Source organism: Schistocerca gregaria, chromosome 9 (assembly GCF_023897955.1).
Source record: "Schistocerca gregaria isolate iqSchGreg1 chromosome 9, iqSchGreg1.2, whole genome shotgun sequence".
NCBI lineage: Eukaryota > Metazoa > Arthropoda > Insecta > Orthoptera > Acrididae > Schistocerca > Schistocerca gregaria.
The window spans coordinates 26,701,632-26,717,915 of record NC_064928.1 but is presented as its reverse complement, the minus strand read 5'-3'; the positions used below and the strand labels follow the sequence as shown (position 1 = coordinate 26,717,915).

The window sequence follows — 16,284 nt, the reverse complement described above, 5'->3', positions numbered from 1 at the left end:
CATAAACAATATTCCACACACCGCAACCGAATTCCCTCCAAATGATCGATCAACTGTGTCTTTCTCCCGCCAATTTCTAGGACAGAGGGTGACGGCGGTATACCAGATGGGGAGAGGTTAATTGCTTGATCGATTTAAGTAAGTAGTCAATCAAATTGATAAGAGTGAAAGGGGCTATTCCAGCTACTCAGACCTGAAAGTGTACATCTAGCAACGAGTGGGAACATTTCCTGAAAGGAGGGGAGTGGGTGGTGGTGGGAAAGCAATAGTGTGAGTGCCTGTCAGTCAAAAGGAAGGATCATTTTAGCAGAACAATAGGCTAACAACCTGTCACCCAAAGGAGAACAATACATTAATGTCCTGTCTTTTAAAGGAGAACAATAGGTTAAGTACCTGTTAGTCTAAGAGAACAATAGATTTCACCCTGAGTGCATACCTGCCCCTGATGTAGGCAATCCACAATAAAAAAAATGCACCAGAACTAAGTTTGTTCCACTACTGGTGGGCTGTGGCACTGAGTCGAGTGTTTCTGTGTGTGGTGTGTGTGTGTGTGTGTGTTGGGGCTTATGGGCGCTCAACGTCGAGGTCATCAGCGCCCTAACACACATTAAAAGGAACGAATGTGGACAGACCTAATAAATCTTAAGCACACACACAAAGAAAGAAGGTAAATGCTACATAAGAAAGTAAAACGTAAGGAAAGGGAAAACATAGCAACAATAATGCCACAGGAAATTGTCATTGGCTGGCCACTTACATAAAACATGGGCGAGCTTGTCACACAGTGAGCAAATTAAGATCCGCTCCCTAAAATCTTTGTAAAAACACATGGCACATAACTTTAGAACTTTAAGCACATTAGTCTGAGTTTTGCCTAAAAGAGGTGGCATGTCCGCTAGCAAGTCAGCTGCGGCCTGCTGGTCAGAAAATAAAACACAGTCCAATAAAACGTGGCGCACAGTGACCTGGACGCCACAAGCACCACAAATTGGAGGGTCCTCCCGCCGGAGCAGGAAGCCATGCGTCATAGGGCTGTGGCCTATCTGAAGCAGAGTGAGGAGAACCTCATCTTGTTGACGGGGCTGAAAAGAAGTACACCAGGCACGCGTTGTGGGCTTGACTACACGGAGCTTATTGTCAGTCACTTCCAGCCACTCATCCTCCCAGTGACGCATGACTCGTGAGCTCAACAGCGAGGTAAGTGCGTGAAGGGGTATAGCACACTGAGATACTTGTGGATCGAGACACGCCTCCTTGGTTGCGAGATCTGCCCTTTCATTCCCAGCAATGCCGACATGCCCTGGAACCGAGCAGAAAGCCACCACCTTCCCCAGTCGCTGTAGTTGGAGGAGGGCATCCTGGATGGTCTGGACTATTTTATCTGCTGGATACAAACGTTTCAATAAGTGAAGAGCACTTAGTGAATCGGAACAGACAAGAAATTTAGGACAGGAAGAATGTCTCATCTGCTCCAGTGCCATCAAGACCGCAGACAATTCTGCATCAAAGACACTAAAAGTCTTAGGCAGTCGGATCTTGAAGACACGATCCGGAAAAACAACAGAGCAACCAATGGAATCTCCTTGTTTCGACCCATCCGTAAAAACGGCTACATAGTAGTGGTGCTCAGGTAAAATGGCATAAAATGCTGCAATAAAAACGGTGGCAGGAGTGCAATCTCTCTTGTACTGCAATAAATATAAAATCACTCTGGGCCTCTTCAGTAACCAGGGTGGCAGGCGGTTAAAACCCAGGATTTGTGGTTGTACAGACTCCACACCGAGGGACTCAAGCAAACGTTGCACTTGGATCCCAAACGGTGACGTAGCCTGGGGACGGGAAAAAAGGCGGTCCAGAGGTGGATGAGCAACAAGATGGTGAGCAGGCGAGATGGGAGCTGCAAGAAACTTACAAGCCTGGCGCACCAGCAGGAGCTGCCGCCGGATGGTAAGTGGCGGTTCCCCAGCCTCAGCACAGAGGCTGGGTATGGGACTGGTCTGACAAGCACCTGTGGCCAGTCGAATCCCAGCATGGTGGACAGTGCCAAGGATCTGCAAATAAGACGGCCTTGCTGACCAATACACTGGGCACCCATAGTCCAGCTGTGAACGCACAAAAGCTCGATAAAACTGAAGGAGACGCGCCCTGTCCGCTCCCCAATATCTGTGGCTGAGGATGTTCAGTGCTTCAGAGTTCTGGCTTTCAAGTCACGTAGGTGTGGTAGCCATGACAAGCTGGAGTCAAAAATTAGGCCCAGAACCGCACTGTGTCTCTAAAATGTAGGGCAGTATCCCCCATATGTAAAGCACACAAAGTAAAAAGACGACGAGAACGATTAAAATGAACACAAACACACTTATCGGCAGAAAACCGAAAACCCGCTGTGAGCTGCAACTGACGGCTCACGGTGGCAACACTGGAGAAGGAACGGAAAACAGCAAAGTCGTCCACAAATAAGGAGCACTGTACTGAACTCCTCACTGTAAACGTTATACTGTCGATGGCTATGGCAAAGAGGGTAACGCTTAAAACACTGCCCCGAGGGACGCCATTCTCTTGCTCACAGCGATCAATCAGTGTGTTACCAACTCGGGTCCGAAAAAGAACGCTGAGACAGGAAAGACCGAATGGGGAGGCGGCCACGAAAGCCCCATTGATGCAGTTGTGCAAGAATACAGTGTCTCCAAGTAGTATCATATGCCTTACTGATATCAAAGAAGATACCGGTACAGTGATGCTGACGGAGGAAAGCTTGCTGAATAGCCGCCTCTAGGGGGGTCAGGTTGTCAACAGTGGACCGAAATTTTCGGAATCCACACTGAGAGTAGCTAATGAGCTGTCTGGTTTCTAACAGCCAGACCAGGTGACGGTTAACCATCCGTTCCAGGGTCTTTCCGACACAGCTTTTCAAGGCGATACTACGATAACTACTGGGACATGTGCGGTCCTTTCATGGTTTGAGGAGAGGGATGAGGATTGCCTCCCTCCACAAGGTGGGGAACACTCCTGTCTGCCATATGAGATTAAAACATTCGAGGAGGATTCCCTTGACGCTGCTGACAGATGACGAAGCATGGAATACCGGATGCGGCCTTGAGCTGGTGCTGTATCAGAATTGCAGATTCAAGTTTCCACAGGGAGAAAGGGGAATTGTAGGCCTCAGAACTGTTCGACCCAAAGTCCAAGTTTGCTCTCTCGACAGTCGCACGGTAGCGACGAAACGCTGCATCCTGATTTGCAGTCGCAGTACTTCGTGCAAAATGCTCTGCCAGCGTCTGAGCAATGGCTCTGGGTGTCGTTTGGAGGCATCACTGGTTCAGGACTACAGCTATTGGTAAACGACTGTGTTGACCGGAAATCCTCCGGATGGCTTCCCATACTTTTGTGGAACTAGTGGAACGCTTGATGGAGTCCAGGAACTCCTGCCATGACGTCTTCGTGCTCTGCTTAACGACACGGGGTGCCCTGGCTCTCGCGATTCGAATGGCGGTAAGATTGACCGCTGTTGGGCGGCATTTAAATCGTCGAAGAGCCCCACGTCTGTCCCGGATGTCTGAATGGCACTCTTCTGTCCACCAAGGCACAAAGCGCCGCTTAAGAGGGCCAGAAGACTGTGGTATGGACAGCTCAGCAGCATGATGGACCACAATTGTGATGTGATCCACCCATTCCTGTGCGCTGTTGTGGCGTTCAAACACAGCCAACCGACTGAAGAGTGGCTAGTTAGCCCTGCCAATCATCCACAATGGCGGCCTCTGCTCCAGCAATACAGCATCCAGGAAATGAATGATGATGGGGAAGTGATCGCTGGAATGAGGGTCGTCAGTGACCTCCCAGGGAACAGAGTCGGTGAGCGTTGGAGAGCAGAAAGATAGGTCAATGGCTAAGAATGACCCTGTTGCAGCAGAGAAATGAGTCGGATTACCAGTGCTGAAAATGCACAGCACTTGAGACGTTAGGAGGCTCTCCAAAACTCGACCTCGAGTGCAAAGAAAAGTGGAGCCCCACAGGACATGATGGACATTGAAGTCACTCAGGAGGAGAAAATGGTGGGGGAGTTGTGCGATAAGATTTGTGAGAACCTCTAAGTTCACTGTATCCAGAGGAGGTAAATAAAGGGAGCAAATGGTAAGCCGCCGACATGAATGAATTTCAACTGCAACTGCTTGCAGGTCAGTAACCAGGGGGAGAGCAGGGGAATGGTGGTCATTATTGACAAATACGGCGACTCCACCTTTGGCCTTTTCTCCAGTCAGGTCATCTTTACGATATAACGTATAGCCCCTTAGTACAGGAGCATAAGACGGTTTTAGATGCGTTTCCTGTAAACACAAGCACAGGGGGAATTGCCGTACTAGGAGGTTCAGTTCCTCCACACGCGACCAGACGCCATTGAAGTTACACTGTATAATCGTAGCCATCTATCAGGGTGGGAGGACCTTCATCCTCACTTTCTGTCGGGGAGGAGAACCCACAACAGGTGGAGGCTCAGTTTTGGGGCGACATGATTGCCCCAGTCTATCAACCTCCATCGCCTCTGAAGAGGAGTCGAGAGAGACATCAGAGAGAATGACATCATCATCATCAGACTGTATAACTTCAGTCTCCTTCAGTGGGCGAGTCTTTACCTTTGGCTTTGGTTTAGATTTTCTGGTCTGAGGTGGCATTGGTGCCAAAACCTCAGAAGCCATAGGGGGTGTAGCAGCGCTGGGAAGTGCACAAGACTGGAACCGGGAAGGGGCAAGAAGTTCCATGATGTCAGCCACAACGGCCTGGTCAGAAGGCCGGGGGGGGGGGGGGGGGGCAGCAGGCTTCACAGGAACGGCAGCAGCACACGTACATTGACAAACGCAGGTGCTAGTGCTGACAGTGGCAACCTATGTTTGTGTAGCGGCATCGGTTTTCAAGGCTGGCTGTTTGAGAACGGAAGAAAAGGAGGCAGTGAACTTGGGCATCTGCATGAACGTGTAGAGTTTCTTTGCCCCACCATACGGGATGTGTTTGGTGGTTTTAAGTTCCTGGATTTTCCGTTCCTCAAGGAGAACTCTGCATTCCCTATTCCACACAGGGTGATCCCCAGAATAGTTGACACACTTGGGAGGAGAGGAGCAAGCAAATCCCTATGTGCAGCATTACTACATTTCCCGCAAGTGGCTTCCCCTTTACAGCCGAGAGTAGTGTGTTCAAAGTGTTGGTATTTAAAACACCGCAAGGGGTTGGGGTAATAAGGCCGTACACTGAGACGTACGAAACCTGCCTTCACATGCTCTGGCAATTTGGTGCTGTTAAACGTAAGGATAAATGAGTCAGTCTTTATGAGAGTACCATCCACCCGTTTCATACCGTGTTGCACGTCGACAATTCCTTCCCAGGACCATTCAGCCTTCAATTCGTCTTGGGCAATGTCAACGAGATCTCTGGAAGTCACAACACCCTTGCTGTAGTTCAAGGTGTTGTGAAATTCAGTCTCTATCTCAAACTCCCCAAGAGATTTTGCCTTCTGCAGGTTCTGGACTTGCTGGAACGAACAAGGTGCCATTTCACAAGGGCTTTACAGATTTTAATGTGCCATCAATACCTTCTAAGCCCTTCTGTATATAAAATGGTGAAACTTTATCAAAACTCCCATCTTTTCTTTTAGTCATAAGAAACACATTCTGCGAAGCAGCATGCACTCTGTTATTACTAACGGAATCAGGAGGACTGGCTACACGAGCGCTCTTGTTAGATTGGGTGTTAGAACCTACCAGTGGCCCACCCTTTCCGCTGGGAGGAGAAGAAAAGTTCGAGCGTTCCATCTCGGTCCCACGAGCAGCTAGACAGAGCCCCGCTTGCCTAGGTAAGCCTTATACAACTGAGGTGCGGCAGGTTCCCCAGAGGTTGCCTGCTAACGACTGTTTTCAAGCGGCCAAGCCAAGATCCCCACTCCCTGAGACACACAACGTTCCACCGCCGCGCCGCACGGTGGTCGCTGAAGCATGCCCAGAGCTTACGGTGACGGGGGACTGGCGGCGCTTATAAGTCCCCAGCTCAGGAACCCCGGGGTCGCCAAGCCCCTACCCAGCAAATGAATGCTGAGCCCCTGGGGGCTCTGAGTCGATGTCAAACATTGACCCCAAAACAACTGGCTGAGTAAATCCGTTATTATGATGGGAGTAGGCAGACAGCCAAGAACACGACACTGCTTAGTAAAGCGCTGCTGTGTTCAAAGTAACCTTCAAGTTGGATATAAAATTTCTTTACTGTATAAAGTTGTATACATTTGTGTATAAGTTCCTGTAGTTTCCTTTTAACCTGATTCACTTTGGATCCATACCTAAATGTGAAAACATACACAAAATAGCACTAACGTTGTCATACGTTTCACAGAAATTAATTTTATTGCGCATGAAATCATTTTCGGCATTCTAGCCAGTATGGAAGTGATATAGTTTGAGGGATATTACACACAGTTTCTTCTGTACCACGTCAAAGAGTCAACAAATACTAAGGAAGTTAAGTGGAAATTCGAAATACATCAGTAGCTTAAAATACACAACAATGAAATTGAAGATAGAGCGAGACTATCTGTTACATAACATTTCTTCGACGTCTCATTATTAGACACAGATTCTTTGTTTAATAGAACACCACAAGTCAATAATGCCATCTTTGATACCGCAACACTAGAAAAGTGACTTGCATCGCAATATCTACTTGCCCACATGCCACTCTGTATTTAAAGATGCACCCGTCCCGTATTCGTGTTGTTTATCAGGTCTTAGTTAAAGACAATCGAAAATGTTTACTTCTCCGCATATGTCAGGTGTAACGATAGAAGGGGCGAGTTGTTTATATCTGATGACGTATCTTTGCACCTTGCAGAAAATTCAAGCACCTGAGAAATGGAAAATTCACCACGTCTGCGAGAGTTCCATGAGCATACGCAGAAGGCACGAATTTGGTGTGCAGTAGCAGGGAGGTGGATGTTCTTCCAGATTCGTCAGTGGTTCAGAAACAGCCTGCACCACGTTTATAGTGACTACACTTGTGCAACAACACAATGTACACGTTTCCCACACGAAAATTCTACAGCTCGTTCAGTCAACAGCACCATTATTTATGTGGATCAGTTTGTCCATGGAAAAGTGAGAGGGTAGCAACAACCTCGGTCTCTAGATTTAAGTACAAGTGGTTTTGTCCTGTGCGATTCCCTTAAGACGGCTGCTTAAAGATTCGCACTACTCTCGAATCGTAAAAGAAACTTAAGGACCCTTCTGCAATTTGACAACTAACGGAACATGTAACGACGAATTTATTAATAGGGATCCCATAATGGTGCTATTTTTCCATAAGGTTATATCACAACTTCTTGCAGTTGACTGCACTTGAGCAATCTCATATTATTTATTTGAAATTACTGATGTACTGATATATGCTTGTGGACGTTCAAAGAAGGTGTCACTGCGTTAATAACAATTGATATACATCCAACTCTCTGCCACCTTGTTTCCGTGATTTGTAAACAGTGCCACGAAAAGTTTTAAGACAGGCCTTCACAGTGAAGAAAACGGGGAAACCAGCGAAAAGAAGTGAATCGTATTGCAAAGGACACACACACACACCTAACGTTACCGCTGGATATATTTCGTCAACCACATCAAATACTGACGAACCGTTTCCACAGATCGAAAGTGAGGAGAGGGGCTAGTGTAACTGTTTAATACAAATCATACAAAAATGCACGGAAGTATGTTTTTTAACACAAACCTACATTTTTTTAAATGTAACCACGTTAGATTTGTTAGCACATCTGAACATATAAACAAACACGTAATTAGTGCCGTTTGCTGCATTGTAAAATGTTAATTAGATCCGGAGATATTGTAACCTAAAGGTGACGCTTGAAACCTCCATCGTTCAGTTGCGTGTTGTAACAAACACGGGCCACGGTCGGCGAGCAGTATCTGCAGGGACATGTTTACTATGACGACCGTGTTTACGAGTGTGGCTGTAGTGCACTGTTGTGGTTTGGTCCAGCTGTCGCAGTGTCCGCATGTAGCGCTTGCTGCTATTGTTATTCTGCATTCGTCTCTGCACGCAGACCAACTGTAGTACACCGTGTTACCAGATGTCTGTGATGGTGTAGTGTTGTAGGAACTGTGACCATGGCGTATTCGAAGCCTGAAAAGGCGGAGATGATACTCATCTATGGCGACTGTCGACGAAATGCAGCTGAAGCCTGCAGGGTGCATGTAGAACGGTACCCAGACAGAGAGCATCCAACGTGCCGCACATTGCAAAACATCTACCGCCAACTGTATGCAACAGATATGGTCTTAGCACGCAAACGGGTCCGTAACAGGCCCGTCACAGGAGAAGCGGGTGCAGCTGGTGTATTAGCTGCTGTTGCAGCCACACATATTGAACCCACACATGAGTACACGGGACATTGCGACAGCCGGTGGACTGAGTCAAAGTAGTGTCATGCGCATACTGCATCGTCACCGCTTTCACCCGATTCATGTGTCGCTACATCAGCAATTACATGGTGATGACTTTAATCATCGAGTGCAATCCTGTCAATGGGCATTAACAGAGAATGCGTTGCAGTTCTCCCTGTTTACCGGTGAAGCGGGTTTCACAATCCACGGGGCAGTGGATCTACGGAACATGCATTACTGGTCAGTGGACAATCCTCGCTGGCTCAGACAGGTAGAAGTATAGCGACCGTGGACTGTAAATGTATGGTGCGGAATCATTGGCGACCACCTCATTGGTCCTCACTTCATTGCAGGGGCCCAATATACATCGCGTTTGTACATAATGATCTGCCAACATTGCTCGAAAATGTCCCACTGGAAACGCGTCGACGTATGTGGTATCAGCATGATGGTGCACCTGTACATTCCGCAATTAACACTAGGCTGACCCTTGACAGGATGTTCGACGGGCGTTTCATAGGACGTGGAGGACGCATAAATTGGCCAGCCAGTTCTTCTGATCTTACACCTCTGCACTTCTTTCTGTGGGGTACGTTAAAGGAGAATGTGTACCGTGATGTGCCTACAACCCCAGAGGATATGAAACAGCGTATTGTGGGAGTCTGCGGCGACATTACACGAGATGTACTGCGGCGTGTACGAGATTAATTACGCCAGAGATTGCAATTGTGTGCAGCAAGTGATGGCCACCACATTGAACATCTATTGGTCTGACATGTCGGGACACACTCTATTCCACTCCGTAATTGAAAACCTTTGATGGTAATGTACATGTGCGTCAGTGAAAAAGACCAATAAAAATGTGTTAGCATGTGGACGTAATGTGCTGTTCCAGTCTCTTCTATACCGAAGGTCCATCACCGTTACCTTTGGATCCCTACGTAATTCGTTGCTCTCCGATACACACGATCGAACAGCGGAGGAGTGGTACTCAAGGGTCAACTTTAGGTTATAAATGATTTAAATGGCTCTGAGCACTATGGGACTCAACTTCTGAGGTTATCAGTACCCTAGAACTTAGAACTACTTAAACCTAACTAACCAAAGGACATCACACACATCCATGCCCGAGGCAGGATTCGAACCTGCGACTGTAGCAGTACGCGGTTCCAGACTGTAGCGCCTAGAACCGCTCGGCCACTCTGACCGGCAGTAATAAATAATACAATAATAAAACACAAGCACCTGTCACAGACGGTGCTCCAGGAATCGACCTCTGAGAAGGTCCGGCAACAAACACTTTCGCGAGCGATGAGATAGGCTGCCAAGAGTTGCATTCACTTCACAAGGTGGTAACTTGGACAAGTGGCAGTCTAACGAATGACTAATAATATCTTGCTGAAGCTACCTGACGTCCGATAAACCAAATGCAACGATGGAACAACACGCCAAAGCCGGAACCGGTGGATCGCACTACGCCCATAGAACACTGTGCTTAGAGCGCCCAGAACCAGAAAGGAACCACTACCACCAGAGTAGATAAATCAAAAACGGCCTACAATCAAGAAAGCTGTAAAAACCACACGCCTTACTGGATAGCAGCGGCAAGGCGAGGAAACGTACACTGCCGTTACATACACTAACCCTGAGGGCAGGTAACTGGGGCGTTCGCAGCCACCAGACAGGAAAAATACCGCTGGTTGAACATAACAAATTGTAACAAGCTGAACACAGTAAATAGTAATAAGGAGTCGAGGAAAGCTAATCAGACCCGCCTTCCTCAAGCGCTTCAGCCGCTGCTCTTCGCCTCATTAACACTACAGGCAGCAACACGAACTCAAGTCACTGGAGAATGGCGTGTTCGGGAACTGCGCGGACCTGGCTCCTCCTGAGTCTCCAAACGAACTGTCACACGCACACGACACAGAAAATAAAACACGTCGCTCCAAAGATAGGGCAACAGTTACTACATATCGATAACGGCCGCTGCTGCCACTAGCGGACAGGCAACGGTTGCGAAACGAGTGGCGCCAGTCAACAAGAAGACAAACACCCAGAATTGTGCCAACTAAAGGGTACAGTGTGGCCTCCAAAGAGGGCGGAAACCTACAAACAGCACGAACATGAGGCGCATCAAGGCTCAGTGTACAATTAATAAAAAGCATTTGTCCTGCGTTATAAAAGGTAATAAGAAACTCATTGAAACTTCAGCAAAACATCTCTGGGGAATAAAAAGGGAAAGAAAAATAGGTGAACCCTCTCCCAAAATAAATCTAAATCGATTCGCATGTCAACTGCTGACTTGTTGAGCAAAAGAGGCATAGGTTCTGGCAATATTCATCAGTTATTGGGAGTGCATTCTATTAATAACATCGTTCTAACAGGTGTCAGAAAGCCAGTTGTACCACCCTGTCGCCATGCCAGGTGTCAGAAAGCCAGTTGTACCACCCTGTCGCCATGCCAGGTGTCAGAAAGCCAGTTGTACCACTCTGTTGCCATGCCAGGTGTCAGAAAGCCAGTTGTACCACCCTGTCGCCATGCCAGGTGTCAGAACGTCAGTTGTACCACTCTGTTGCCATGCCAGGTGTCAGAAAGCCAGTTGTACCACCCTGTCGCCATGCCAGGTGTCAGAAAGCCAGTTGTACCACTCTGTTGCCATGCCATCCTCAGCCAGCAGGCATCGATGGGGCTTGCAGTCGACACGCCATTTCCTGGCCGTTGTCAATTTTCATGAGCAGAGCCGCTACTTGTCAATCAAGTGGCTCCTCAACTGACCTCACAACGGCTGCATGCTCCCCACTTGCTGACCACTTTTCAGACCCATACGGTCACCCTTCGAGCCCAGTAGAGCTAATCTGGTTAATCTGAGCGGAATCGTCGTTCCCACTGCGGCAAGGCCGGTGGCGTTTATTAATTGGAAAGCATTTTTTTTTTAATCTTGGCCACCTGAAGTCCCATAACGAATTTGTGGTGTATTAATGGAGTGTCCATCAGCGATATGGAGAGGACTATGCACATCTCAGCTGTGCAGGTGTGTTTGAAATAAACACGCACTGAATGATAACGGTTCGCATCAGGCCGTAATTGTAAATGAACTCGAGTTGAATATTCATCAGTGATGAAAGATAAGTCCCTATATGAATTAATATTTTTCTTTTCTTATTTTCCATTTTTACATTATGCACACTGCAAATAAATCGAAATAATGCTTAATATGTTGTAATTATTAATCTTTTCATAAACGGTATAAACAAGAAACACAACGGAAAAAATGGAACTGTAAATAAATTTCTAAGAAAGGTTTGTACCTACTTACGGCGTCTACGAAGATTCAGAAAATGACATTCCAAGAAGGGATTATGATTAAAACGCACAGGTCCTCGTATTGCGTTAGAATCATTTTTACCTTCGAGCAGCCCTCAGCAGTGGCACATGCACACTAGTTTCCCGATCCAGGTAAAGTAGACCCATCGGCCGATGGAGACAGCGTGAGCTACGGCTGCACAGCTCATTCGCTTCGTAACTCTCGACCGAGTAACGTGCGTTGTTGGAGAATATCGTCAGAACACACTTGTCTATACAAACTTTTAAAACAACCAAGCGTAATTATAAGACTGCTGCAAGAATGGAAATTCCTGCCTCCCATATTTTCGCAATTAAAGTCATCCCAGCATGAGTAAATCATCAACAGTAAAATAATAAAAAAATCTTATTTAATACATGATGTTGTCGTGTATGCCTTAGAATGCCTTCCTCGAATTTTATTTGCAATCCCAAATTTTCCTTTCCCTTTTATTAACCTATTAATGAATATAATGTATTGAGCATTACTTCTACTTATTCGCAGTGTAGGTAATATAAAAACTTGAAATGCAAAAAAAAGCGTCTGTAGGGAGACTTGACTCTACGGCCCTTGAATCAGTGCGCTGTACTCTTTCCGGTCAGTGAAACGCTCCCTGGAAATCGAGACAGCACACATGACCGATGCCTTGCCTGAGCCGCACAAAAAGTGCAGTTTTCCTCAGAACACTTGGCCACCTTTAGCTGCCGCTTCTGTCACCAGACTGGGCAGAAAGGACCAACTACAAGAGGCGGGCATTTCTCATAGGATTAGGCCAAACCCTGCACCCATCATAAATTTTGACGAAATCGGTGGTGACGTATCCGTACGTTAGATATTAGATATCATTTCACACACTACCAGCATGTCACTCAGGTAGAGCGAGTAGATTTGTAACATGCATGAGAACGTGAGGTTGCTAAACGACAAATATAGGAATCATTTTGAAAATTATGCGGGGTTAAGTATGCATATTTACCCGTAACAAATGACGCATTATATACGTGACAGATGAATTCACTTCTGCCTGAGCGCATAAAACGTTACCACTGATCAGCGCTTTCATTATATCTGTGGTTGCAATCCGTCAACAATGAACACTGGCTATGCTTCACAGTATGACAAGCAAATGACTACACGAGCGGAAAATGGCTTTGACGTGTCTGCAACTGCTTTCAGCAACAGGAAGAGACCGGAAAACTTTTTTTACGAAATTCTGTAGAATTTGGCTTCTTCCGTACGGAAAACTTACAAATCTGAGAGCGACCGTGTATAATATACGTAACTGATAATTACTGAATGCTGAAATTGCATTTTGCCTTCTCTTCGCCTGAGCTTCAAACGCAATATTAAATTAACATATTATTTCTCACGTAAAGAAATATGATGCGACTTGAAAAATGGCACCGAAATTGCGAATAACTTCACCAAACTTGGCAAAAAATAACATCGAACGTGGCGCACACAACATCCAATTTCACAAACAAAAGACACGGAATTTGGCAAAAATTAGCACCAAATTAGACAAGAAAATAACTGGATTTTGCATAAAGGTAACAAGGAAATTGGCAAAAATAACAACGGAATTGGCAAAAACAACAAGAAAAGTAGTAAGAAATATACCGAAAATATACCGAATATCAAATTGGTCGCAAATTGCATAGAATTTGGAAAAATAAACACATTTCGGCAAAAAAGGTAACACCAAAGTGGCAGAAACAAATAAATCGACTTTTGCATTAAAACCGTAATTGCCAAAAAAAGCACCGACTTCAGATAAAAATCAACCGAATTCGGAAAAAAATAAGTATCGAAAAGGGAAAAATGTAACATGTAAACTGAAAAAAAGTAACCACCATACTCGTAAAAGAACACAGATATTGGCAAAGAAATACCGAATTTGGCCAAAAAAACATCGAAATTGGCAGAAAATTAAGACAGACAGGGAACAAAATAACATCGAAACTGGCCAAAAATAACTTTGAAATCGACAAAAAACAAATTTCGAAACAAAATAGCACTGAAACTGGAAAAAACGTCACAGAGCTGGACCAGAAATAACACCAAATATGGCACTAAAATAAAACTATTTTTTCCTGACCCTGCCGATAAGTAGCCATCAATTTTAAGTAACACAGTTTTGAGCATGTGGGATTGATCTGTTATTCTGCGCAACGGATTTATGTGAGATATACCCTTTACCCTGTGGCTCCTGCAAGATGGAATTTCCACCCCCACACTACTACAGTAGCCAGACGTACGTTCCTAACGTTCTAAAGAGAATTGCCTGAAAAACTTTCAGCAAAAAATATCTTCTGGAGTCATCTGCTGTAAGGAAATGACACAAAAATTCACAAAATTTCTTTAGTAACTAGTGGGATACTTGGGTACTGGAGTTGTGCTAGTTAGTGTAAGAAAAACATGAAACTAACGAAAGTTATTATTTATTTTACAAAAATTCAGAGAAATCACAATGGCACTTATGAATTGAACAGTTTATATACTGGCTCTTTTCGGAATGTGAAGTTACCTTTCAAGGATAGGATTCGCTAATGAAATTTCTATACAAAGTTTAAGATGCTTGTTGCCTAGGCAGAGGCTGAGAGCCGCGCCTACTCAACTTGAATAATTATCCTTTAGAATGTTGCTAGGTACGATCGAGGCTGTCGCGTGTGAAATGCAATGAAGTGTACTGTTGTGGAGGAAATATGGGGCTCGCAATAGCTGTAGTGCACAATACCGTAAGCTGCGATGACTGCTGTCTGCGCCGCTCGCTGCTGAGAAATAAGATAGCTCTCATTCTATCTGGATTGACCTTCGCCAATCGACCTCTCCCTATGCCTTGATGAAGTCTAGGATTCCTATTCGCCCCTAGTCTAACTATTGGCATGGAACACCGGTCAGATAACCAGTCCACCGCGATGACACTCAAAATTCGCTAGCAGGAGTTTAACTATAACTCTGTCCATTCACACCACACAATAAGTGTGTCGGCTAACACAGTGAACAACGCTTAATCGCAAGGTCTCAATACAGAGTCGCTCTTTGTTTCGCTCTCGACAGAGGTGCTCTCCCAGTAAAGTACTGAGGAGAGACTTTCGAGTACACGTACGAGCGCTCACGCTCTTGTTACGTGTTCTCGCTCCAAGAGCGACAACGGAACGGCGTCTCTCCACGCCAGACGTGAAGGGGTATATCTTTCGGTCTCTTCCATCATTCCTTCAGCTCAAGGCGTCAGATATATCGTTTGCCAATCAGCATTGCTTTTCTAAAACGGGAGAATGACGTTTCGTTTAAGGCGACCAATCCGAAAGCTTGTAGCTTTGGCGTTTGGCGTTTGCTGTCTCCCTGTGAAAATCTCTGAAACTGCATGCTATGTGTAAAGAATGCGTAGGCTGGCCGCTCCCACACAATGTAGTGCACTCACTTGACGGTGCAGTAGGCGGTGGTGAGGACCGCAGTTGTGGTGATGAGCGACCCGCCGCATATGTGGGTCCCGTCGCCGAGGACGAGGGCCTGGTGGGGGAACTGGCCGAGCCTAGCGGGTTTGCCGTCGGTGATGCGCTCACTGCCCTGTCCGTGCGGCGACTGTGTGCCTGAAACAGGAGGTCGAGTTGTGGTACAGTTCTGCTCAACTCTCTGGGCGTGTTGCTAATCTGAGATCCAATGCCAACACACAACCTACATCTGATTGATAGGTACACACGGAAGGCTCTTTGTTCACTACAATATAAAAAATTCACAAATAAAAAATAGCACTACTGACACTTTTGGTTACAACACAGAGTTGTTTGAAATTATTTCTACCTTTTTATACCATTCAGTGTGCTTATATTTACTCTGACAGTTCATATAGTGCTATCCCTGTTTTCGCTTTCTCCCTTCGTTTTTAGAAATTATGTCTAAAATTACTAACATTTGTTAAAAGACAAAAATCTTCTGTTATTAGCCCATAACATTACGGAATTAGTGGGAGACAGCCTCCATAAAATGATCTGAACAGGGCATTGCTCAACCTATTTTGTGGCTCAGGGTTTTTTTTTAATTTTTTTGCATTTGATGCCACCTGGTCCCTTTGTGGGCACGTGACGCTGTAACAAAATTATAAGAACGGAGCACACATGGGCGAGGTATCACTCTAGCCAAGATATTGGTTGTAAATGAGGAAATCCATTGAGATAAGCGAATTGACATAAGACTGATTATTATTACGCAATCTGTGGACTAGTATTTCGAAAACGACGAAGGTGGTCGTATGTTCACACGGAGCTGCGAAATGAGGTAGAAGGACAGTGAAACTACCACTAGGAGGTAAATAGTTGGACGCCTACGGCTCTTCACAGAACGTGGGGTTCGGAAGCTTGTGTGATCTGAAAAGTAGGACAGATGGTGGCATCTCTGCCGAAAGAGCACAGTACAGCTGCACACACAAGTGTTTCGGAGTACAACGCTCATCGTACATTGTTGAACACTTAGTCTGCAGAAGAGCACCTTTAAGTGTTCATATGTTGACCCAACGAC

The 16,284-nt window shown here is 45.8% G+C and overlaps 1 protein-coding gene across 2 annotated transcripts in view; it reads right to left on the bottom strand.

Moving 5' to 3' along the window:
* LOC126291554 (serine protease 1-like) overlaps positions 1-16,284 on the bottom strand; it is a 212,735-nt gene that overhangs the window by 163,541 nt on the left and 32,910 nt on the right. For both annotated transcript variants that reach the window (XM_049985066.1, XM_049985065.1), the window contains exon 2: positions 15,191-15,359. In XM_049985066.1, coding sequence (XP_049841023.1) covers positions 15,191-15,359 — 169 coding nt within the window. The remainder of the gene's footprint in view (positions 1-15,190; positions 15,360-16,284) is intronic.